Below are 24,730 nucleotides of genomic sequence, written 5' to 3'. Positions count from 1 at the left end.
AACACGTCGAGTGCTACGTCAGTCCCTGGGGACTGGCAGACTTTTCGTTCAAGCGGCGTGGATTCTAGGGACTGACAGCGAACTCGTTTGCTCGACATCGCTGCATGAGACCAGCATTTTAAAGGGTTAAATTATGAATGACAATGAAAAAATTTATGTTAAAATTTAGTGCAAAACGAAGCAAAGTATTATTTAGTAACTCGTGTCAGTGAACACGTTAATTCGACGTCGTCTTGCAATTGATTCCTGGTAATTTAGACGTCCCGATTACCGGCGACCACCGGTCAACGCGTCGAACGCGCGAACGAACGAGAAACCGAACGAACAACGATCGGAGCGAACGTTCAACGATAAATGATAATCGAAAATTATTCGGCCGCCGCGACCGCGTAACGATAATACAACCTTCACCCAGTTGCATCACCCACGTCCGAGCCGTGCTCTAATTACGCGCGCATTCCGCGAGCGACGGAGCGCGCGAGCGTGTTTCTCTTTTCCCCTCCTCTCGTTTCGTTGGTTTCCTTTATTCTCTTTTTCTTCCACCCACCTCCACCTGCCCCCCCACGTTTTCAGCGACGACGCTTTAAAAATATAACATTTATTGGACATACTCTCGGTCGTACATGTGAAACGTTTTAATATACGGTCACCGTTCCCCGATCACGCGCGAGTGGATCGTGACACGGCTCCCGGGGGCGCAATAAATTATAGTATAAGAAGACTCGCGTGATTTCCGCGTACAATTAACGAACTAATTATCACAATGGCCTGTGAACCCGACACGCGAGGAGCGAGAATGCCGGCGGAAGTCACGAACGGAGTTAACGCTTCGCCTACCGATGCTCGTTCGACGGTCCACTGGAAATCGATAATCAACAACCGGGGACTCGACGGATTGCGCGATAGACGATCCGGATTGCTATCGCGCCGCGACAAGATCGTCGAGGATGATCGTAATCTAATAACGTACTTCGAGACTGTTGACACCGCCGGACAACCCGATTAACTAGTTTGTACCTTCGTATACAAACGACGGCGATTAAGATCTCGATCGAAACTTCGTATCGTAAAGAGTTGATAAAACAATTCGTTCGATGATCGAGCAACGAGACAATTCGACTCGTTTGGTAGTTTGAACGTTAGAGTAACGTTAGTAACGTGGTCCGTTGCAATTCGTTACAGCGCGAATCATAGAGGAACCTAAGGACTTAGGTTTTCCGGTAGACGAAGCGCTAATGAAACGATGAGCCGCGATACTCCGCTCCCCCGCGGCAAACCATAAATAAAAAACGACGCCCGTTACATGATCTGCGCCTCGCCATCAATGAAAAACCAATGATCGCAGCCGCATGGAATCGCGTCTCGCCAGACACAGTCTTACTGGAGGTCTTAACCCGTTAACCGGCGAAACGATCGCGTCCTCCGACGGGGAGTATCGTTTTTCTTCTTCCTTCTTTCTGATTCACACTTGAATTTCATCGCGAGAGACGATAGTCGTTTCGGAGTTCTTCCCTTGTGTGCTCCTGTTCACGGTAGAAAAGTCGGCCGGTTAACCGGTTAAATTAAACTATTTCGCACGGTGAGACGCACCGATTAGATAAAATCGTCCGGTACTCGCAGTCAAGGACCTCGGTTAATCCTAATGGAAAGAGTCGCGCAAGCTTCGCTCGTAAATGGAAGGTCAGAGCATATTGCACAATGGAAGCTTAAGTGTAAAACTCGCTTGCAAAAATATTCGGCGCGCGGTTACGCTGTAGAAGTGGATTATTTGGTGAGCTCTAAAACCGAAGACGCAAATACGACACGTGTGTATTCTGTGTGTGTGTGTGTGTGTGTGTGTGTGTGTGTGTGTGTGTGCGTGCGTGCGTGTGTGTTTGTTTGTTTGTTTGTTTGTACAAATTGAAAACGGAAGAGTCGTAACATAACGGGTTACAATTGTTGTTCGGCGGTCCGTAGTAAATTTACATTAAATATCGTTATTAAATATTAATAATAAAGTGTATATACCGTGTGTTCGTCCCGGCGGCGCTCTCGCTGGAGCGGCACGAGAAAGAGAGAGAGAGAAAGAGGAGAAACGAAGCGAAATCTTTCCCGGCAAGACTTCACGGAGATCGATGACTCGCGATTTAAGCGTTCGTAAAGGTTCGCGATAGTCCTTCTCTCTGCAAGACAGAGACGTATATCACAATCGAGGTACGCGGCCTTTTCACCTGCTCTCGTCGACCTGCTGGCGGAGAGCGTTCTCCTCGCCGTTGTTCAATCTCGGGTTCCCCTCGCCGTTGTTTAATCTCGCGTTCTCCGACTGTTCCGCGATGGCCTCGTTGTTCTCCTTGTTGCTCTGCATGTTCTCCACTTTGTACAGTATGTCGTGGCAGAGGGGGCAACGGTCCTGCACGTACAGCCACTTGCGCAGGCAGACGCCGTGGAAGTAGTGGTTGCACCGGGTGATCTTCGCGCTGTGCATCTCCTGGTAGCAGATCGCGCAGACGTCGTCCAGCCTGCGCAGCTGCTCGGCCTTCGCCTCGGGCAGGGAGTTGATCTTGTTCACGGCCGTCCGCCGCTTCATGAACACGCTCCAGCCGGCCTTCGCCTCGCACCAGATGTTCAGGTAGGCGTGGATGCACATCATGACCGCGCGGATCGCGCCGCCGGACTCGAAGACCAGGATCCAGAAGCCGTTGAAGAACAGTATGATGCCGCACGCGAACTCGACGGTGTTGCCGAACGACCGTATGATGTAGACGAAGTCGTCCAGCTGCTCCCAGAACACGCTTCGGTACGCGTCGATCAGGAACAACAGGTAGATCGCTAACGAGACCAGCACTTTCACGATCAGCTCTATGTTGAACACCGACGCGGCCAGCAGCCACGTGCTCAGCGTGAAGTGCGAGCAGAGGTACACCTGTAATGATACCGGGAACAGTATCAGAAACGCGCAGACCGCCAGCGCTCTGACGTGCCGGTGCAGCGCGGGATTGTGAGAGGCGCTCAGGGACATCAGCAACGGGTTCACGATGTTGTGCACGAAGTGCAGCATCGCGGTCACCAGCAGGCAGGCGTTGCGGCACAGTCTGACCAGACGTTTGTCCTTGTCCAAGCTGGTCAGTCCGGTCTGAAGGGCCAGGATGTAGAACAGAATCGCGGACACGGTGCCTATACTGTTTTCACCCTCGTCCTCCGTGAGCAACACCCATTGGAAGAAGCAGCCGATGTAGTGGCAAATGAACGAGATTATGCTGGTCATCCCCAGGACCGCTGTCAATGTCTCGCAGCCGTTCACCAGCAGGCTTTTGATCATCATGAAGTATGTGAAGGTTTCCTCGCTGTAGTCGGTCGCGACGATTTGAATGATCTGCCGGGCCGCGCGCAGCATCCAAAAGGTGCGCAACACGCAGGGAACCTTCAGTCGGATCCACTCGGTCTCGGCCAACGCGGACAGGCCGTAATTGTTGATGAGGTTGCGCGCGTGTTGGTAGCCCATGTAGATTGTCTTCAGTATGGTGATGCTGTTGTACCAAAGGACGAAGTTGCACACCGCCATGGGAAGCAGCGCCGCGAATACCGGGGCGTGATGAAGCACTTGTATCTAGGTGGGGAGAATTGAAATTTTAGAATGGAGTGCAAATGATTTGGTGGATCGTGTTGAACAGACGCGTTCGAGTTGACTTACTGGTAAAGGATAGATTCCTAGGATGGATGGTGCCACGAACGTCAGTATTAGCAGTATTTGTAGTATCGGATGATTCGGGGCTAGATGAGTGTAGCAGAATATACTGGCTAGTACGCATTGCAGTACGTAATTTTGTATTATGGCAAACACTGGTCCTTCGTTCAATATGACTAAGTTAAAAGACAAAATGTCGTCCAGTATACTAGTAGCGGACTCGTGAGTAGTCACGTATGCTATGATAGCTTTCATTGTACTGGTATGCGACCAGTGGGATAAAACTATTACCCCAACTGATATTAAATACAGGTACACGATTATTAAGTACTTTGTCCATAGCATGAATGTACATAATGCAGCAATGGATCCTGCAGAAAGTAAAATTATTAAGTGAGATCGTTCATTAAAGCTAAGATGTTTTTCAGTTTACAATATTAGCATGCGTTATTGAAAGAATACAAGTGTGCATCAATTTGAAATATAGTGATTGACGTATTATGAATGCTTCAGTCACGTAACACAAGGTTCCCCCTTCTACCTATATGCAATGACCCCAGACAATTAACCCTACTTCTTTAAACACACAATCATTCTACCATTGAATGTTCTTTCAATTACTTTTTCTAACAGATCATGATCCATTTAACATATAAATGTCTTACCTATAGTGCAGCATAAAATTTTCAATAGGAATGGCAAACATACTTTATAGACATAGTGTCTAACATCGAATAGTTCGATTAGAAACGGAGGAGGAGTAACTGGTAGCGCCGAATTAGACAGATTAATCATGCTCTCAGCCTCTATGCTTTCCTGCGAAAGTCCAAATTCGATTTTAAGCAGTTCATCTATTATGAACAACGGCGGAACCCTGATTATAATGAAGAAGAAGGCGAAGAACTTTCTATGTATCGGGCTGTCCATTGTGTTTCAATGTTTCCTTCGTGTCAGGCGTACTTTAAAAAGAATCTTTAACTTGTCTGAGGGCGACGACAGTTTCCCTGATTCAGTTTAAACTCACTTCGATCCGTCTAGCACCTGCAGTGAAATCATGGTACGTTTAATATTGAAAAGCTGTTCCAGAACATAATCTTATCTTACCACCATACAGATAACATTGAGCTACGCACAGGCTTACCTTTCAGATTATAAATTTCCGTTTATCACATTCTCGGCTCGCTGTTATCTCGAATCCGCGAGGAAGATGTTTATTGTGAACGGAGAAGCGGTTAAATCGCGAGCAAGTTCTCAGTGTTTCGAGTTACAATTTACAATTGTAATACCAAACAAACTAAACGAGTCCCGTAACGAGAAACGCAGTAGAATTTCGAAAATTTCAAAGAATCAAGCGTCGAACCCGATCCAACCGGACGACGAAAAAATGTTAACCTTTCGATCGGGAACAATTCTGGTTTCTCCCTCTAACAAACCAGTCACGCGGCAGCAGCGCTTCCTCGTTATTTCGCCGGAAGAAAATGTTCTGTCATCGCACTGGAATATTGCGACACGAGTTCGCTGGATTTTCGGTCTTCGAACGTTCTGTCAGTCGTGTTTTGCTTTTGCCAACACGAGCGGACGGGGCAGCGTTCTCGACGCTTCTCTGCTCGCGCGAAATAATCAAACACCGTGGACACTCGCGTGGCACAACCACGGGATTTAAACTAAAGTTACGTTTCCCTGTTACCGTGTAATTTTCCCCGACGATAAAACTGTCACGTATTTCTTTGAGGTTACGGGAGGAACATGCACAAAGAATTTAAACGAATCGTGCAGATGGCGCTGCGCGATTTCCACTCTCTCTCATACGTACACCGGAACGACGCTGGCCGACCACTTCAAAGTGAATTCAACGGGAAAGAATCCGCCTTCTTATTTTTCCCATTGAAACGATCCCGTTAATCAGAGAACGAAAAATTCGCTGGCCGTTCGGTACCGACGCGCGACGATCTCTTCGTTCGTTAACGGACGCGTTGAACATGTATATTCGTATTAATAGAAATCGCACCGTATTCGTCCCGTTCGTTGCGTAATGGGACGCTTATTAAACGATTTTATTCGTTTCTCGTCGCGGCCAGTCGAAGGCGACGATTATGTCGAATTCACAGAAGCGGAGGATTAACGGAAACGTCGCGTCGGTTCGCTTGGAACGGCCGTCTACGCGTCTCGAGAAACCGGGACCGTTATGATACGTCGTTAACCGTTAAGCTTTTCGATCGACGAAATAATCACGCGAGAAGCGGGAAACGTAACGCGCGTATGCATCCGCAATACGCGGGACGGAATCGATTAATCAAAAATTGCTAAGAGCGTTCAACTCGTATCGATTTAACTAGCGAAACTTTTCGAAACTGCGACCGCCGCTAATATATTATTTACAGAGCGTGTATTTCTATTCGGAAAAATAAAACGAGACATCGATGGATCGAATCGACAACGTTCCTAAGGATCGGTCGATTTGCTCCCTTGTACTAAAAAAGAGACATGCGACGGAAACGTATGTACACGTACATTATACAGATTCTATCAGTTACGGAGTTAATATCGTTAATTTTTATTATGCAAATTCATAATTTTATTCGTTAATAGTATCACGTACTCTCCATCGTTCGCTCGCAGAAACAAGAGACGGCAATTACGTTTACAATGAGACGAGGCTAAATAAGAGAAGGAACGGGAGAACGGGGGAATTAGAAATAGAACTTTCATCGATTTTTGGAAGCATACGTTCGGCCGCGGAGCTAAAATGGAACGGTTTCTTTCTTCTCCCTTCTCCAAATCAAATGCCCTAATTTCTGCTTCAAAGTAAAATTTCCATTCCAGGTCGTGCTCTGACGTGGTTCAACGTTCCATCACCGAAAACAAGACAATAAATTAAACGATTACACTCGAGGGCAATGGCACAACACAACAAAACCAGAAACCCAATAAGACCATAACGGGTGTCGGTTTAGCAACCAAAGGCAGTTTGAATTCTACATTCTCCCTTTTAGATTATACTCTAAAAGCTGTGGCTGGATTCAGCCCTAGAACCACAGTGTTCATTTTCAAAGTGATTTTGGACAATTAAGTTTCCTGATATTTATACTCTAAAAGCTGTGGCAGGATTCAGCCCTAGAACCACAGTGTTCATTTTCAAAGTGATTTTGGATAATTAAGTTTCCTGATATTCATGGTAAATAAAGTCTGTCTGACTGGTGGCAGATTCTAGCGTTAAATCCTTTCATGGTCCCATTGGTCCAGTTTGTCTACACTATACCGTTGCCCTCGAGCGTACAGGCTCCTCGGTCTCTTCTAGGCATGCAACGACACAAACGTGCAGAGTACAGAATAGTCATACTGCCATTCGTTCATTATCAGCTACCGTGGATCTCGTCGTTACTAGAATTCTCGGCGCGCAGTGTTCTCGTTCGCGTCGTTCCGTTGTCCGTCGAAATCCTCGACGCTCTTATACAGGCTACCGTAAACAGTTTATAATACAAATGTCTTTTAATCGTCGCTTCGTTCCTCGACGCGACGCGTCCCCGTCAATTCCGGCCGATTCTCACGTCGTCAGCTTCCTTGTCAACTTCCCTCGGTAAAGTCTCTTCAAAAGTACATCACGTGATACAAAAGTTAGATGACCCCGAGGGTCCTGGCGTTTCCGGTTTAATTTCGATCGAAGGCCGATCGCGATCAAGTGGAACCCGCGGGAAAAGAGTCGGTGGAAAAATCATCGCGAGCCTTCACTCCTTCTTCCTCTTCCGTCGTACTCGTTTTCTATGTCCTCCTTCGCTAGTACTTTTAATTATTATATTACAAGGCATCCGTCCTTCGCGAATATCCTCGCGCGTTTATTCCTCGATAGACGATCTGATCCTCCCGTTGAAACGATACAAGGTACAACGTAAAGTTTGGAGTAAAAACAAGGATCAACGCGTTACGCTCTATGGCACGATCACACTCGTTCGATCGACGATAAGGGATTGATTGCTGGTGAACACCGCGCGATCTTTCTACCTGCTCGCGAGTCGCCCCTCTCTCCGGTCCCGTTTCTACCTGGCTCGCGCAACGGGTGAAAAGAACACTTCCCACACTCGGAACTCGCCGTACAAAATCGCTGGTGTTGCGTACGAATTTATATAATGATACATGCGGTACGTTAAGAAAAATAGAGCTCCGACGTTCGGCTAGTAATACAATGACGTTTATTATCACAACGAGACACAGGTCCTGCGTGCCGGAAGTTCTACTCCGCGCGGCGTTTCTTCTATCGTTCCTCTCTTTCTCTCCCTCACTCATACACTCTCTCTCTCTCTCTCTCGCTCGCTCTCTCTCTTTTGCGGTTTTCTTATATTCTTCGGTTCGTTTCACGTTGATTTCTCGGATTGTCCGACGCACGGATACAGCGATGATACGAGATGTAAGGCATTTTTCGTTTCCCCTCGAACAGTCGGGATTCAAAGTGCTTCTCTCCACGGTGGAATTCGTTAATCACGCTTCTCTCGGACGTCCAAGGTGTCTACAGGGTGTCCGACGAGTCACGGTACAAAACGGGACGCTCAAACGTATCGTGAATCATGGTACACTCTGCGTATGTGTATTCGGACACGCACTGTCTCTTTCGTTTTGCTCTCCTTCCTTGAACTCTTCACCGTTGGGACTGATTATTCTTTGTTTTTCGGTTACATCATCGGTGCGTCGCGCTAATCGCGTTACCGTGAACAGAACGTCGAGTAATCGTCTTCACCGTGACTTAGCCTGCATAGCAGTTAAACGAAACAGACGAGTGAACGCGGATTCTCCCTATGATTAATATCGATAATAATAATTAATAGCGATGATAATGTTAATCGTTTACTTATTGTAAAAATAAATCTACATTCTTCTCTGTTCTCTCTTGTTCGAGCATGGAACGAATACGTCCGGGTGTGTTGATCCTCTCTGCGTTTAATAAACGGTCACGGTTTCCAGCGATCTCAATCGATCATCTATCTATCTCTCTCTCTCTCTCTCTCTCTCTCTCTCTCTCTCTCTCTCTCGCGTGTTTATGTCTTTTTTTCCTCGCCTGGCATCACGATCGCTTTAAACGTTCTGTTTTACAAAGATATTCGGTAATAAGTCTTGACTCGGTCGATCATTACGTTTCACGCATTGCAATGAACATGTTACTGGATATTTATAAGAGTCAGTATCTCTTTATCACTGTTCGCTGTCTCCGTTACGATCTCGTTCTCGCGCGTCGATACATTCGAATTTCACAAGCGATGCTCCGGCCGAGATTCGCTATAGCTCACGGCCGTGTTTTGTATTTTTTTTTATACATTGGTGCGAATAAATCAGCTGCATTGCAAGAAACGTAACATCCCACGACACTTCTGGATCCTCGTCGATCCTCTCGGCGCTCGGAAACATAATCGCTTGTCGAACAACAACAACGTTTACAATGCTCGCGAACAACAGTGCAACTGCGGGCGCAAACTAATCGAAGCTTATGCGACTCTCAAAGAACAGAAGAAACATCATTTGCGTCGCGTTTATTCCCTTCTCTCGGCGGTACAGCAGATCTTTCAGAGTATTTTTATACGGGATCGAGGACGATCGGCGTACGCGAGCGTGCGCCTCCTACGATAATCTTTCGTTTCATTTTTTTACGTCTTTTTTTTTTGGTTTTTAAAATAGCGGCCGTATATACCATTTTTTCTTGGATTTCTTTTTGTTACAAAACTATATGATTGTTTATGTACCGGTAGGAAACCTCGAAAATCGTTCGTTTAACCTATGTCTCTTGAGAATTCTTATTTTGTACACGTGAAAATCGTTTACCTCTAATTCTCGATCATGTACAGTTTCTTTTAAGTCACTGATGTAAGGTATTAGTGTCATCTCCGTGTGTATGTTATGTATATATATGTGTGTGTGTCGTGTACGTATGCGTAATCAGATCAATCTTTTGCTATTGTTATCGATTAAGAGAAATAAGCAAGAAAATGAAAAAGAAAAAGCAAGATTTCAGTTGTATTCACCTTGATCGCGATCGATAATCCGCGCGTACGTTTCGATCTCGTTTGTTTGTTTGTTTCTTTTTCTTTTTTTCTCATATACGTTCGAATTTCGTCCCTAATAAGGTTCCCGCGAATGTTTAAAATTACGTCTTGCTAAATATACATGGTTTACTCAGCGCATACTTAATTTACATAAACTCTGCAAGCCCAGCTTACCATCGTCAAATGCACTTTTTTCCTTTTTCTTTTTTTTGTGGTTTTTTTTTGTCGTTTATTTATTTCTTATTAAGTTTACCGTTTACTCGTGTATGAAATCGCTGCTTATATGTGTAAGTGTATAAGTGTTTAATAATTTATCGATAAGAAATATTTAAAAAATCTGTACTTCCGTCTCTCTATAATTACAACAGCTTTCGTATATATTCTCTCCTGGCCGAGGAATTCTTATATCTCATTTATCATTTTTATTTTTTCTTTTTCTTTTTTTTATATCTTCGTTTCGTTAGAAAGCGGCGATCGACGAACGATGCTTCGCGCACCCGTGCTGTTTTATTGCTAATTGTATGCAATTCATCGACGGTGGTCTCTCTCTTCCCACGTGCTTTTGGTAATGAGGTTGACGCTCGGACTCGTATCGGCGAAATATTCGTTTTCACTGACGACTGACATACGCCACCGGAGAGTGTACCCGATGAAAAAAGAAAAAAAAACGATCCTCCCGTTTACTCGGAAAACAGAAATGCGAGAACGCGTACTTAGATAGGCCTATTCGTCTAACGTTTGCTCTCTCTCGCTGAACGATCGCGATTACGGGACTAACTTCGGAATATCGATAGCTCCGCTTCCCCCGCAACGGTAACCGGCTACATTTTACTCCGATCGCGGGAAAGCGTCGCCGCTAACGGACGCGAAAACGTATTTATTACCCTAGAAAAGAAAAGAAAAAAAAAGCAGAGAAAAAAAAAACAAGAACGAAGGAAGAAATTTTCGACAAGAAGAAAATCGGTAATTTCGATTCAACTATCTACTGCGTACGTTTATTATTACACGAAAGAACTTACGAAGAACAATACTGAATTTCGAATAGAATAGCGACAACTCGTGGATAAATCTCATTGGCACACACGACCGCGACTACGTTTCTTTTTGACGTTTTTTTTCCCTTTTAAATTGTTCGCTCGTCAGGCATTCTCCCTATTACTGCGAAATTAATTTATCCGAGTGAATTTCTCGTGTGCCGCGCGCGCGTACCGAAAGAAGCATGTCCGGTCGCGTCCAGGCGACTCCTAACGCTGCACGCTCAAGCCCTAAACCGGAACTACCTCGTTCGCGGGACATTTATGTTTTTCGCGTTACTGTATTTTTACGTTTATTTTATTCTTTTTTTGTTTTTTCTTTTCGCTTTGCAGAATAATCGCACGATCGTTGAAAAGAGCTGTTCCCGAACCGCGTGCGGCAGCGGGAATCGTTTTAATTGATACAAGCGGCGTGAACCGAGAAACACTAAATCTGCGTTACTTTGAGAAACTGTTAAACAATAACCGCCAACACGAGTCTGCTGAATTTGGTTGAACTGTACATTCTCCCTTCTATGTTTATGTATCTGTGGGCAATGGTTCCACCGTGCAGTTTTTATTTTCAACTAGCGGACTTTAGTAGTCTGGAGAGTTATGCATATGCATCTGCTGCTTGCATGCATTTATATATACACATATACGCGCGCGACAAGGTGTTACGTGCAATTTTTCTGTATGTTTTTTTCGTGTATACATAGTGTGTATGAATATGCGAGCTGCGTGGACGGCGCTACGTACACCACTCTTCGGTCAGTCAACCATTGACGCATTTAACAGTCGACTTTCGTCAGCATTATTCAGACACTCGTTGTTCCACTGGTATTCTTCAGTTCAACGTGTCTTGCTCACGTCAATATATACCGTTGAATAATCTACAAAAAGAGAAGAGAATGATTTTCTATTGTTCTCGCCGGACATGGATCAACCATGTATATACGTGTGTACATATATGTTTGTATATATGTATATATATGCGTGTATGTGTTTGTACATATATATATATACATGATCCAAGTGTTATCTGAAACCCCGACAATTTCAGAACGACACATACTTGCATACAGATGTGCTAGAGTTTGTCTTGGAATAGGAAGAGATTGTTCGTAGCGGCCACGGCTACGACGTTTTCAGATGGATGCCATGCAGTGTGCAGTATCTTTTTATTGAAGTCCAGGCAGTCGACGCTAATTTCATCTTTCTTTCGTTTTCCACCGGTACACACCTTCATTGCGAAATGGATCCCATGGAATCGAGATTTATTTAGTTACAATGTCATCGGTGATTTACAGATCAGTTTGAATTTAAGGTTTATACCAACCTTACGCGGTTTCAGAAGTGTTCTCGGTCTGGCAATGTCACGCGCTGCTTCCAACGTGAGATCGCGCTTAGTTGTACGGTCGAATACTCTGAAGAAATTATTATAAGAGCCCGTCATAATGGCGGAATCATTACCACTCCAACAACATTCGAATTTGTCGAAGATACAATCATTCTCGTATAGCGAACATAACTTTGATCTTAGGTATTCATGTACCTGTAATAATGGGGATTAATTGAGTGAGATTTAGGTGGAGGTTAAAGAAAGATAGGCGATTCGCTGTTTCGTTGAGCTACGTACAGGGTAACATTCAACAGGCTTCGTTTCCATTTGCAAATCCCACACTTTCACACTGAGGTAGTCTCTACTGATCATATATCTTCCTGAATTACTAAGTTTTACATCACTTATACTCGAGATTATCTCCGAGAAAAAACTTCTACTGGTTGGGTCTTCCGGTTCCTCGAACAGCTTACTGTGTTGGTCGCATAATGCAGCAGATCTCATGTCGCAAAGTCTAATTGTTCCTTTGCTACTACTGTATACCAGAATATTACACTCCGCCGGATGAAATTCCGCGGCAGTTATAACTTCTGTTAATTCCTCCATATTGGTTGGCTTAATGTCTACTATATCTGTGCGCAACGGTTAGGAAAAAGACACGCTTTTCATCGTTCGCGAACTTATACTACCCGTTTACCGACAACGAGCAACTAACAAAAGTGTAAAAACACCTATTGCACAATGCATACAGGAAAAAAAAAGGATACTATAACTCTGGTCTGTGACTTCAAGATTCCAAAGATTAATTCTGAGGTCATCAGCACTGAGGTATGTCTCCTGATCACTGTTAACGCTTATACTGTTTATATGATAGGTGTGCGCATTGGCAAATATTCTTCTCGGTGATGCTTCCACCATTAACTCCATTGGTTTTATGGTTGGTACCTATACAATTAGTTAAGTAAATATGAAACGTACGTTAAGTGTCTTACTCTGTGGAATGTTTATAAAGGTTATAGTTTACGTTGCCACAATGCCAATGTCTCATAATATTATGCGCATATTTGAACTCCTTGACCATATCTCTATTGTAAGCGTGTTTGGTTACAAATACAATGCTATACGGAGCACTACATTTACATAGAGTTTTAGAACGAAGAATGCAGTTCTAAATGAATATATATATATAGCTCTTTTTATATTTAACACTCACCCTTAAGGAAGTGATACATGCGGGATTGCGAATCGTACCATTGTCTTCCTTCGTGTTATACCCTTCTACTCTTTTATCCCGCTCGCTAACCTTCCACAATTTAATAGTCTTATCGTTTGTGGAAAGTAGAAAGTGCGCGGGATTTTTCCTCTTTAGCCACCTAATTTTATTAATTTTTTCTTCTATCTCTAACGATTTCAGGTAATCGAACTCGGGTTCATGACTCTGGAAGGTGCTGTACACATTGTATTCACCCCTCCGAGGTATACTGTTTTTACTCTACAGAAATGATAACATATCTCAATTATTACATAATCCTATAAACGTTAGCGGTTTTCTTTAATTTCAATTTATCGGATTTCATGTGAGAAAGCTTAATTCGAAATAAACAGAGCTTCCTCAAAATGATTGTTCTTTACATTGTGCTCAATGATTATCTTTAGATCTTCTCTAAAGATAGAGAAATGTAGCATGCTGTATGTATAAAAGCTGGCAATAATCCAATACTACGGTATAAACACAATTTTTATATAAAGGACATGTTTCTCTTTATTTAAAGTGCAGAAATTAGCATACTCTAGTAAGTACATATCCTATTGACATAAAAAAAATGTTCAATATCAAACTCTATGCGGATAGATTAATAATCAGTTTAAATTCATAACTTACAATGGGGTCTCTTTGAAAAATAACAACCCGTCCTCCCTTATCTCCTGTTGCGAGGAGATCACCATCGTGGTTAAATTCTACACATGAGATTATATCGGCTGAAACAAAGGAGGAAAACACTAGTTACAATAAATTCTGTAACCAGCCAGGCATATCATGTTGTACATCGGTGCAACCTCTGAATAGGATTATTTCTTCATTTCATTTTAGCAACTCCAAACTGATAAGATAAAATTATTCAAGAACACGAGCAAACTCACCTTCAGTGGCATCGTCTTCCAATGTTCCTTTCACCTGTGAGAAACACCACTGTATGTCACCATTGCCTGGAACAGTAATGCAAAGACAACAATATTAGAAAAACAGTAAGAATAAATCTCAAGCGAATGTAAATTGGAACAGAAGCGGAATCATAAATTCCCAATAAAGTATCAGATCGTGCTACATGAAATGTCAGATTTCTAACTTTCTCAAACTCGCTAATGCGCAAACTTTTTTAAACTCCTGCAATTTTTGGACCAATTTCATACAATAGTATACCCAGAGGAAGTAAACCTCATATTTCTCCCTGGCTCTACCTCGTGTATCGATAAAGCACATGCTCCTCTTAACATCATCAATGGCTCAGGCAATTCCTAACGATCGGACCATACACAAATGTTCTCCGACACAACTGAACACTAATCCCCCTCGAATCCCTTGACTCCCGCAGAGGAATTTCAGTGTAAGAATCAAAACCATCGGCAAGTGTCCAATAGACACAGGCTCAAGACACCTGCTCCGAACGAAAGGACAAGCTCCTGAAAAATCCGACATTTCCGAGCACACGTTAGCGCAACTGGCATTTGTTACTCCGTTTCTAACGTGTTTATACACAAACGTCATATCGAAGGAGATCAAGAACCGATAACGCTGGTCGTCCGAGAGTCACACCGCGCGTCCGTTACGCGAGTAAAAGGGTCGCAGGAAAATCTGCTTGCCGTGCCGACGATAAAAGCGTCGAAAAGCGGCCCCCGAATCGATACAAAGGATAAACGGCGGATCACCGTTGCGAAAAGGTGAGAGAGAGAGAGAGAGAGAGAGATAGAGAGCACACCGGGCAATCAAAAATAACGTCGTATGCGTGCACCTGCGAGGCATGATAAACGTACTCGGAAACGTGGTGCGAAGGACGGATAGGAACAGAGGCGAGCGAACCGTGCGAGATCGGAAACGAAAAAGCGTGGTCTATCCGTCGCGTAGCCGGAGGACAAAGAGGGAAAATCCGGCGGACAGGCGATAGAAACGACGAGGAGGGGAAAAGTGCGAAACCGGGACCCGTAGACGGGAGAGAAGGTAAATGTAAAGCCTACTTGAAGTTCCGGCGCAATCCATCGTGCTTCTAGGCCGTCGCCACCGCCGCCGCCGCCGTTGCTGTCGCCGTCGCCGTCGCCGTGGCCGGCGACGGGCGCATCTGGCCCCGCGCACGGCAAGTATCCAGAGTGTGTGGGTACGGGTGATTATATTTGAGGATGCGGAATTGAAGAGAAGAACCGTTGCGTGTGTTACCGTGAGCGCTGCGGATATACCCGTGAACCCGTGGATATAGTGTATCTGGGTCAAGGTTCAGGTTGCCGCGGCACGGCGAGGCGGCCAGCAGGAGCGACGCACCGTTCCTTCTTTCGTTCGTTCGTTCGTTCGTACGTATATCGGTTCGTTTCGGTTCGGTTCGGTATGATCTCGGTCTCGCACGGTCCGCGTGCGATAGCGATACACGGGGGCCGTACGCAGCCCTGGACACACTCGGTCGCTTATCGCGGCTTACTTACCGGCCATCTCGCACACGAGACACTACGCGGCCAAACGGATATTCGCACGCGTGAGGCTCGATACTCCCGGTGCGAGGTCCAATATACCGAGAGCCCTAGTCCGAGCAGAGAGATGCGACACACGCGCGCGGCGCGCCACGCCGGCCACCAGGCGACCAGCGAAAATCCTCACGATTCTTATCACGACACTAGCCCGGTCAACCCTTTCGCCTATCCTGTCACATATTCGTGCGTCTAGCCCGCCATCGAACTGAACGCGTACACCGAGCTTTCAATGGCGGAATTCACGAACGCATAACCGCACAACACTGCTATGCCGTGACGTCACACCGCAGCTAGGTTTCGCTGGCTCCACGGGAACCGCCATCTTGTACGCGAAAACCGATCGCGAACGATCAACGCCGGCCGTTCCCGACCGTTCGCGAACTCCAGCGCGCGGCAAATTCGAATCGCGAATTAGCAATTCGATACCGAAGCTCCATCTGATCGGTATCGGTAGCGTTGATTGCTTCTATTAATTAGTATTGCGAATATTTGTTAGTACCTTTATTGTTTATACGATAGTTCGTTATTCGTCCTGTTTCATGGTGTTTCGTTGCTGTAGCGATTAACCCCTTAACTCGCACGCTTGAGTTAATTTGAGCGCGCCAAACAGGCCAAACCGTGAAAATAATGTGAAAGCAAAGAAAAAAAATCGTTTTATTGATATTTATCATTTACATGGGATCGTAAGCTATAACGTTTATTTACTCAAGAATAAAATACAGCCTTTTTCCATGGAACAAAAGCGCGGTATATCAAAATTGATTTTTTTTGGCCTGTTTTAAAAAAAAAAAAACGATGCGTTAAGGGGTTAATTAGTAATAGAAAGTTACCTAAGAGTTCCGTCAGTTTCTCGTGCAGGTCCTCAAGCGAGGAGAAAAGGGGCACGTTCCTGGCCAACCGAGGGAAATTCCTCGAGCGGGGATCGGTCGTCGACCGGTCCATTTTCGGTGGGAAAGAAGCGGCCGAGTTTTTCTAGCCTCCCCTAGCCGGTGACCTTTAATCGAGCGCGAACGACGCGTCGCGTCCGAGTGGAAATACGTGACTCGCTCCGGGCGCGTTCAACGGCGAAAAACGTCATTGTTTCGCGTTAGTAGATCTAGCCGATACATTCTCGATACGGTGCGCGCCCGTCGTCCGGCGCGCGCTCTTTCAACGGCAACCCTTTCAGCCGCTGAATACTTCACGCTGAATGCTTTGCCTCCAGCGCCGGCTATTTGCTTTCAAAACATTCTACCGCCACTGTACACAGAGCAAAGTTAACGTTCGCGGGACGCGCCGCTGAATTAAACAGCTTGTTTCACTTGACGCTGATCAAGCGTCGATTTCGACCTAGAACATTCTCGCGAACATTCTTACAGCGTAAACTGTGCAATTCCCCGAGCATTTTCCCACTGTTTTCAGCGATCGCCGACAAAGAAGGGATGTTTCGAAGCGACGAAGCGGAAGAACCGTCGGTTACATCGGAACATCAAAAGTCGAACACGGCAGGCGTTGGTCAATTGGCTTTCCCCGGTTAACAGGTGAAAATAACATCGGGTGTAGCGTGTCTCCGGGTGTCGGACGTGTTGCCTCGGGCTTATCGCGGGCAACAATTACGTTCGTGGAGCGGTTGCCAATCGATTTTCAATTCGACGGGGAACACACGCCTCGAATCAACTTACGATCGTCCCCGCGGCGAAGATTGCCCGTTCATCGATCGCGGCTGGCCGTTTTTCGGGGACGTTATCGTCGATTCCGAGGCGGTCACTTAGGTCAGCTCACGCTTACGACAGACAGCAATATGTCTGCTCTTATTCAAACTCTGCTATTGCGATACCTCCGCGTCGTGTCTTCATTTACGACGAATCGATGCAAGAGTGTTCGAAGAATACGAATCCCAAGCGATTTTGTTAAAGTCACTTAGGTCAGCTCACGCTTACGACAGAGAGCAGTATGTCTGCTCTTGTTCGAACTCTGCTATTGCGATACTTTCGCGTCTTCATTTACGACGAATCGATGCTAGAGTATTCGAAGAATAAGGATTTTGTTAAATTTTCATGAGAACGTTATGAATTGCGAAGAGGAGGACTTAGAAGTGACGTCCTAGGAAGCTAGTAGCTAACTTAGGGCTTTTAATGTTTCAACGAATAATATTTCAGAAAGCGTTAAAGGCCAACGAATCAAAAGGTGGCGCGGTTTCGCCGGCACGCCGAAAGCGTTCGATTTCGATTCTAATCACGAGCAGAGGAAACGCGGGCTTCGTACGTGATCGAAGCCCGCGGACAGGGTCTTCCGACGGATTTTTTCGAGCGAAACTCCTCCTCGGCCGAGCCTCTCTCTCTCGCCTCGGCTCGATCGAACCTCCGGCGAGCCTCTAATTGATTAATTGATCGCGTCCCCTACTTCGCCGGGCGGTGTGTCAACAACGGATCGATTTTTCTGTCGTTACCGTCGACCGGGGACAATTAACTCGGTCTGGAGAGCCGATCAAACAAAACGGGACGCGGGGGAGAGGGCCGCGGATCGTTTCTCGCGGCGCAAAAACCGCGGCGGACCGGAACGCGGGAGACACCGTCTCGAACTGGTACGGGAACACGAGCGGGAAAGAGAGCCAGTTGTCGAACCGCGTTAGAGGCTGCACGTTAATCACTTCGGTCTAACGAGCGTGCACACCGCGCGCCGTTCACCTCGAACGATGTTTGCGCCGAGCGGCAAAAAACCGTGCGCGCCAACGAAAACAGTGACGAAACGATGAAAAAGCTGCCGATCGTTTTTCGATCTCGCCTGGTGAATCCGGGCTGCGATCGGCGACTCTTCCTCTAGGAAACGCCGGTTGCTTCAATATTTCAAACGTGTCTCGGAAATGTTCGTAACTAGAATTCGTTGCTGTACGACTCAATCGAGAAAGTATCTTCGCGACGGTAGAGTCGTTAGGATCGATTCCACTCGATTAAGCAGGCAAACTTCGAATACCTCGAACTCGGGACTCGCGAGCCTCGAATTCCCGCCGCGGATCAATCGAATCGCACGCGTGCACTCGAAAGGCGTCCGTTTTCGTCCGAATAAACGTGCAGTTCGGCTTTCCCCACTTGTGGAGCGGTTCGCCACGGTTTTTCCTCGGTTCGTCGCTAACTCAGATCTGACCAGTAGACGAAACAGTGCCGGGAGAACGACGGGAATTAGCGAAAGCCGCCGAACCGCGCATTTACCAACGAACAATTCGAAATAACCGTGTCCTCTCGGTCACGAGGCCGACTTCTCCCCTACTCACACACGGAACGATGCTCGCGGCCGTTGCTGTCGTTAGTTCTCCCCTCGTCGGCCTCTTTCTCTTGCAAAATGGACTTGTTCAGATCGACGACGAGGCATCTGCGGCTTTTGCTCGCACGATCGGTACACGAACTCATCACTGATCCTCGGGACGCACGAGTTTTTACGCGCGACGAGCTACACTCGCGACAACATACTGTTGCCGGCACGCGACACGCCGAGTCCTCGTCGGTTTACCAACTGACTGAGGCCAGGGCCACCGAAAGAACGGCGGGTTACATCGAGCAGCGGCCGAACGGGGCAAAATAAACGAAAGTCAAGAGTTTGTCGTCTATTGTCCCGTCGTTTACATCGAACACTCCGTGTAAACGAATGTCTCCTGCGATTTTTCTAGCGACGAGAATCGCTGGAATTCATTGGAATATATGTAACTTTGATTGTCTTTTAGCTTGAATATCATCGAAGAACGTGAACGCGATGAGGTGTTATTACCGTAACCCGTCATCCATATTCTGTTCCACACAAGTAGCGAACCGTGAACGACTCCCCGCTCGGAACGTTCACAGTACCGGCGAGATCAACGTTGATTAAACGGCTAGCCATACTAGGAACCTTCGACCGAGACGGTTCGAAGAAAAAGTTTTACGATACCCCGACGCGTCGCGAACGGCCGAGACTCGTTATCGCGGCGTTTAATTTACAACTCGCGTTGCAAAACGTTCCCGTCTGTATTTACGAAACGAGCGCGCCCCTGCGGAACGACGACCCGCTCGACTCGCGTGTACACGGCGCGGCCAGCGCTAAGGACCTGCCGTAAAAATGGCGTCTGCGACGAGTCTCTCGTAAAGAACATTTACGACGTTCTTTACGGTATTCCCTGAAATAATTCGGTTGCACGGTTGCAACACGTGTTTCCAATAAATTCTATACATTCGATAATTAGTATTAAGGATAACATTCGTCTTGAATTGTTTCGAAGTCGAAGAAACACGCGAGGACGCGTAGGATCGAAAGAAAATGGCGGATTGGAGGTAACACTGTCATCATCTACAAAGCGATTAAAAGATCGCCGGGAGATTATGAATTAAGATTTTCTAGAAAAAAACAACTACAAGCGAAAGACCAACTTGCAAGTTGGGTATCCAAAATTTTAATCGCGCTATAGGGAGTTCTGCTGTACATTGTCATTACATTCACACTGTGCAGAGAATCTTTCCTCCCGCACCTATGTAAATACATGCCCGTATCTCGAATGCGAAAAAGATAAAAACAAAAGGGGGAAAAGTGAACTCACCGACTCTCTTGTTCACGGCGGTATTGATCATGGAGCCGAGCTTGGTGAGGCTGGACTGCCTCATGATGTTGGAGGGGCTCTTCATCCGTTTGGACGGTGGTACCGGAAGCGGGGCGGTCTTGGACCTCGCCAGGATGGCGCCGTTCCGGCAGTTTCCGTTTGGACTGGAGCCGGGGGGCCGCTGGGGCGGTGCCCCCCATAGACCCACCACCCCTGCGTGACGCGTGGTGGTATCTCGGGAACGTCAATTATCCTCCACCTGTTAACCTCGTGTGCCGTTCCCCGCGGGAACCCCTGCCGCCGGTCACGGCTGCGCTGCAACACAATGAAACGATCGCGCGTGGCCTGGTCAGTCTCTACTGGAGCACGATATTAGCTCTTACAGGGGGATTACGGAACACCCCATCCCTCGTCCTCGAATTCCCGGCTATTCCGGACTCGAGAGTGAGAGAGAGAGAGAGAGTGAGAGAGAGAGCGTTCCGATCGGGAAGGAAGGATCTGCCACGGTAATTCAAACGCTTCCCACCTGTTGGACCCCGGTCCGACTATCCTCCGTGAAAATCCTCTTTGCAACGCTTCGCGGCGTCTCGAGAGCCGACAGAAGGTGCGCAGACTACGGGATAGCGAGATAGAAAAATGAATTATCCTTTGGAGGATCGATCCGAGTTTCCATCAGTCGCTAATCACAGTACTCTAATTTCTAGGACTTTAGGTGTTCACCGAGCACTGGACGGTAATTTGTTGGAAGAACTGTTAACCCTTTGCGATCGAAGGTTGCTCACTAGAAATATTTAGCCTTCGATGAGAAGACATCAATGAAGGCAAAAGGATATTTTATTTGAATATCTCACATTATGCAATGTTCAATATTCTGACTTTATAATTACGCCATGTCATATCGAGTGTTGACTGAGAGTCACCTTTCGAGTGCAAAAGGTTAAATGTTCCTCTGTTCAGCGGATCAACTTCAAACAAGGTAATTTCGTTCGACAGCTTCGTTAATGCTCGTTTCTGAAAGAACTTCACCGAGGGAGCCCATACGGCCGCTAACAGCGCCGTAATCCCAACACTCGACTTTTGATCCGTTTTCAGCGCGAGTATCGCGGGCGTAAAAGCGGCTGCTCGGAGAACACGCGCGTGAATGCGCTCGCCTACGGTGTGTGTGTGGGCGTGCCGGCCCGGAGACGCTCGTTCGACGCGCAAATGCATAAATATCGCCCGGAGGACCGAGGAAAAGAATGAAAGGGGGGCAACAGGTAGCAGACGCAGGGTAGGGTCGCGCGGAACACGCAGGGGTTGAAAGATCGCGCCCCGGCCGCGGCGGGCGGCTGCAGTCGTATCGTTTCAATGGACTCATTCACGGTTGCGGTTTATCGTCGCTGCTTTAATAAACGCTAACGACGTCGGGACCGCTCGATTCAAGCTTCACCGGAGTCATTTGTCATTTCTGCTCGATCCTGAAAGCTCTCAACTCCTGACACCTTTCAGAACAGGAGAAGCTAACAGAGTTCCGAACGTTTCACAGGATTCTTCAACCCTTTTATTAGGTGAGAAAAAGTTCGTGCGGCTTTCTTGTTAGCAATGAATCGAGGTTCGATTTCAATTAGTATTTCACTAGTTTAATGGACGTTTACAAAAACAATTCTCTTAAGTGTTTAAATTTTCTTCGATCTTCCCGTACGTAATATCTATTGCAACCGCATTATTTTATCCCCACGTTGAGCGTTCCATCAAAGTCGACGAATAATGGAAGTTGACAGACGCCGGGTCGATGGAATAATTAAATCGTCTTCCAGGAAAATCGATAGACTTATCTCTCGCGGCGAGCGACTCGCCTGTCTCCTTACCTACGAAGCGTAGGAGAGGGTTGAGAACTGGAAGACGCGGTCCGATCGATCGGTGAGTCACTCGGGTCTCGTCATCGGTGAATATTTGCAGTTTCATTTGCGTGCGCGGCGTGTTTACAGGCATTGTGTCGCCGGCACCGCGTCAGGTGCCACAGGCGTTAAAGAGGAAGGCAAAGAATGCGCCGAATAAACAGTGTCGCGAAGGATCCGAATCGCTAATCCGTGGCCTCGCTCGGAACAACGCAGCGAGATCCGCGGAGGCCGCCCGATAAGACCTCGAATATCGCCGCTCGCTTAATTCCTCGCGCGATTCGCCTTCTTCGGAAGCCAGCTCTCTTCTTATCGGTTTACGGGCTTCCTTTACAAAACTTCGAGCCTGAACACGAGAATATCGAGAGATCTAATTAACTGAATTCATCTGTTCAACACATTGTCCTTCCAAAAATTTCAAGTTTCATTGCAAATGCGAGTATCGGGCGATCTAATCAACTCTGGATCCATCTGTTCCATCGAAATGGAATTTCCTCCATCGCTTCGTACATTCCTCTTTCGAGATTTCAAGTCTGAATGCAAATATCAAGCAATCTAATCGCGCAACCCTGGATTTATCTGTTCCTTTAAAACGGATCTTCTTTTATCGCACCATACGCTCCTCTTTGAAAATTCCAGGCCTGAATACGAATACATCGAGCGATCCGAATACGATTTGAATATCGCGAGGCTTCGAGCATCGGATAGTCCGATATTATTATTTTTTGAATGAAGCATAATGACGACACCGATAGGCGACGCGTTTCCAGCCTCGAGATAACGCCAACCGGATTACGCCCGCGTCCTGCGTCACGCGATCCATTAATCCGACGGGATCGATGACGAGCCTCGGATGGAAATTGAAATTCGCTTAATGTCGGCCACTGGTTCGTCTCCCGTAAACAACGAGGCCCATTACCACCTGCCACGGAAGAAATTGTCCCCTGATCGATGCGCAGGTGCAGGATGCATCGAAACGCTTCCCGTGTAACTTTAACAGACTACTGGTGCCATTCAAAATGGTTCCGAAATTACTGTCGTCGGAGCATTGAATATTCGAAATGATTTTGAAAATAAATATCATGAAGTTGAATATTTAGTACTTTAAATTAAACTTTGTATCGCTATGTGAAATATTTAAATAAAATAACTTTGTTCCTTAATTTATCCGTGAATTATCGTTAGATTAGTCTCAAACAATGTTGTCTACATCTCGTCGGAAAACGTTGAATACTTCCAGTGAACTTTCGAGTGCAAAGGGTTAAGGGAAACTTTCTACATTTTGGAAGATAATTTAAGATTGACCTTAGGTGAATCGGTGAGTCCAGATCACTAATTACGAATTAGATAAGCAAAGCTATCTATCTATCAATATTCAGATCCACCGCACAGAAACCGAAGGACATCGTTCCGCTCGACGTCGGATCGCAAGAAAGCGTTTTTTCCCGTCGATAAGGATTATCGTTATTATCAATATTATTATAATCGTCCGGATATCGTCCCGTTCCGACTCCAGAAGCCGCTTCTCCGTTCGCAGCCGTCGAAGCCCGTAAGCCACCAACACAAAGCGGCCTATCGCTTTATCTTCCGCGCGAGCAAACAACGATTCCTCCGCTCGTGACCGCCGGGAGTGCAGCGGCACCGCGTCTCGCGGGGCTCGACGTGTTCGCAGCTGAGCGAGATAACGACAGAGGAAGATTTCGCGTCGAATTCGATCGCGGGGGACCGCGACGCGACAAAAGAGCCGCGGGTCGCGTGCGTCCGGCAGCGAAACGGCGCGTCCACGTACCGCGAGCGTATAGTCGCCGGCAAAAGTATTCGGACGTTTGCATGTTTAATACTAGATTCACGGAACCCGTCAATTTGACGGATATCGAACTTTTCGAACGTTATTTAGTAACAGTAGATTCGCGCGAATACGCATTGCAATGCTCTAGTTTTGAAGCGACAATTTTCTCCATTTATATAGACGAACGCTTAGTTCTCTAAGAACAATAGAACAAAGTGTAGAATGAACGTACGTGAATCTAGTGTTGACACGTTAAGCGCCACGAAAATCTTAAGCGTTCTCCCATAGAGTTTGTCTTTCGTAGCAAAGAAAAGCAAGAACAATTATGAATCGTTCGGCGTTGCAACGTTCGCGTATTATCAACTTAGTTGCCTTATTAAACATTTTTATTTCGCACCGATTGTCTTGTACGTTACGATTGTTTTTTAGTCATTCAGAAGCGTCAGTCACCAGTGACCGACATGGCGCTTAACCTGACCTTTGCACTCGGGAGGTGACTCTCAGTCAGCACTCGATTCGACACAGTAAAACTACAGAATGTGATACCTATAGCCTGACATGCTAACTGTATATATATTATTTATCACAGTTTAGTTAAGGGGTTAAATACCCCTTCGCCGAGGATTCGGTGAACTTTCGAAAATCTAAGAAATCGATGCATCGATGTCTGAAATACTAGAGAAGAAAACTACATACGGATCTCTCGTTCGAACAATTCCATCGTTCCGCGGTGTTTCGAAT

The 24,730-nt window shown here is 46.3% G+C and overlaps 2 protein-coding genes across 6 annotated transcripts in view; both read right to left on the bottom strand.

Moving 5' to 3' along the window:
• Positions 1-582: 582 nt before the first annotated feature.
• Trc8 (TRC8 ring finger protein) lies at positions 583-4,955 on the bottom strand. Its single transcript, XM_031991671.2, has 4 exons — positions 4,806-4,955; positions 4,330-4,705; positions 3,671-4,035; positions 583-3,586 (listed from the first exon to the last, which is right to left on the bottom strand). The coding sequence occupies exons 2-4, from the start codon at positions 4,589-4,591 to the stop codon at positions 2,207-2,209; spliced, it is 2,007 nt and encodes a 668-aa protein (XP_031847531.1). The 5' UTR covers positions 4,592-4,705; positions 4,806-4,955; the 3' UTR covers positions 583-2,206.
• Positions 4,956-7,828: 2,873 nt separating this feature from the next.
• tws (protein phosphatase 2 regulatory subunit tws) overlaps positions 7,829-24,730 on the bottom strand; it is a 46,231-nt gene continuing 29,329 nt past the window's right edge. Inside the window, exons 2-10 of one of the 5 annotated variants that reach the window (XM_031991551.2) lie at positions 20,324-20,638; positions 14,188-14,253; positions 13,928-14,025; positions 13,259-13,537; positions 12,813-12,990; positions 12,343-12,677; positions 12,043-12,258; positions 11,779-11,946; positions 7,829-11,596 (exon numbers count right to left, since the gene is read on the bottom strand). In XM_031991551.2, the coding sequence (XP_031847411.1) occupies positions 11,794-11,946; positions 12,043-12,258; positions 12,343-12,677; positions 12,813-12,990; positions 13,259-13,537; positions 13,928-14,025; positions 14,188-14,253; positions 20,324-20,408 (1,410 nt within the window). In that variant the 5' untranslated portion in view covers positions 20,409-20,638 and the 3' untranslated portion in view covers positions 7,829-11,596; positions 11,779-11,793. Of the gene's footprint in view, positions 11,597-11,778; positions 11,947-12,042; positions 12,259-12,342; positions 12,678-12,812; positions 12,991-13,258; positions 13,538-13,927; positions 14,026-14,187; positions 14,254-15,279; positions 16,108-16,610; positions 16,738-19,030; positions 19,298-20,323; positions 20,639-24,730 lie in introns of those variants that run through there. The other 4 variants (XM_031991550.2, XM_076373294.1, XM_031991552.2 and 1 more) reach the window with 4 other exon arrangements.

This window comes from Nomia melanderi, chromosome 13, assembly GCF_051020985.1.
Source record: "Nomia melanderi isolate GNS246 chromosome 13, iyNomMela1, whole genome shotgun sequence".
NCBI classification, from domain to species: domain Eukaryota; kingdom Metazoa; phylum Arthropoda; class Insecta; order Hymenoptera; family Halictidae; genus Nomia; species Nomia melanderi.
Note: the sequence above shows the minus strand (reverse complement) of the source record. Positions and strands in the feature narration are given on the sequence as shown.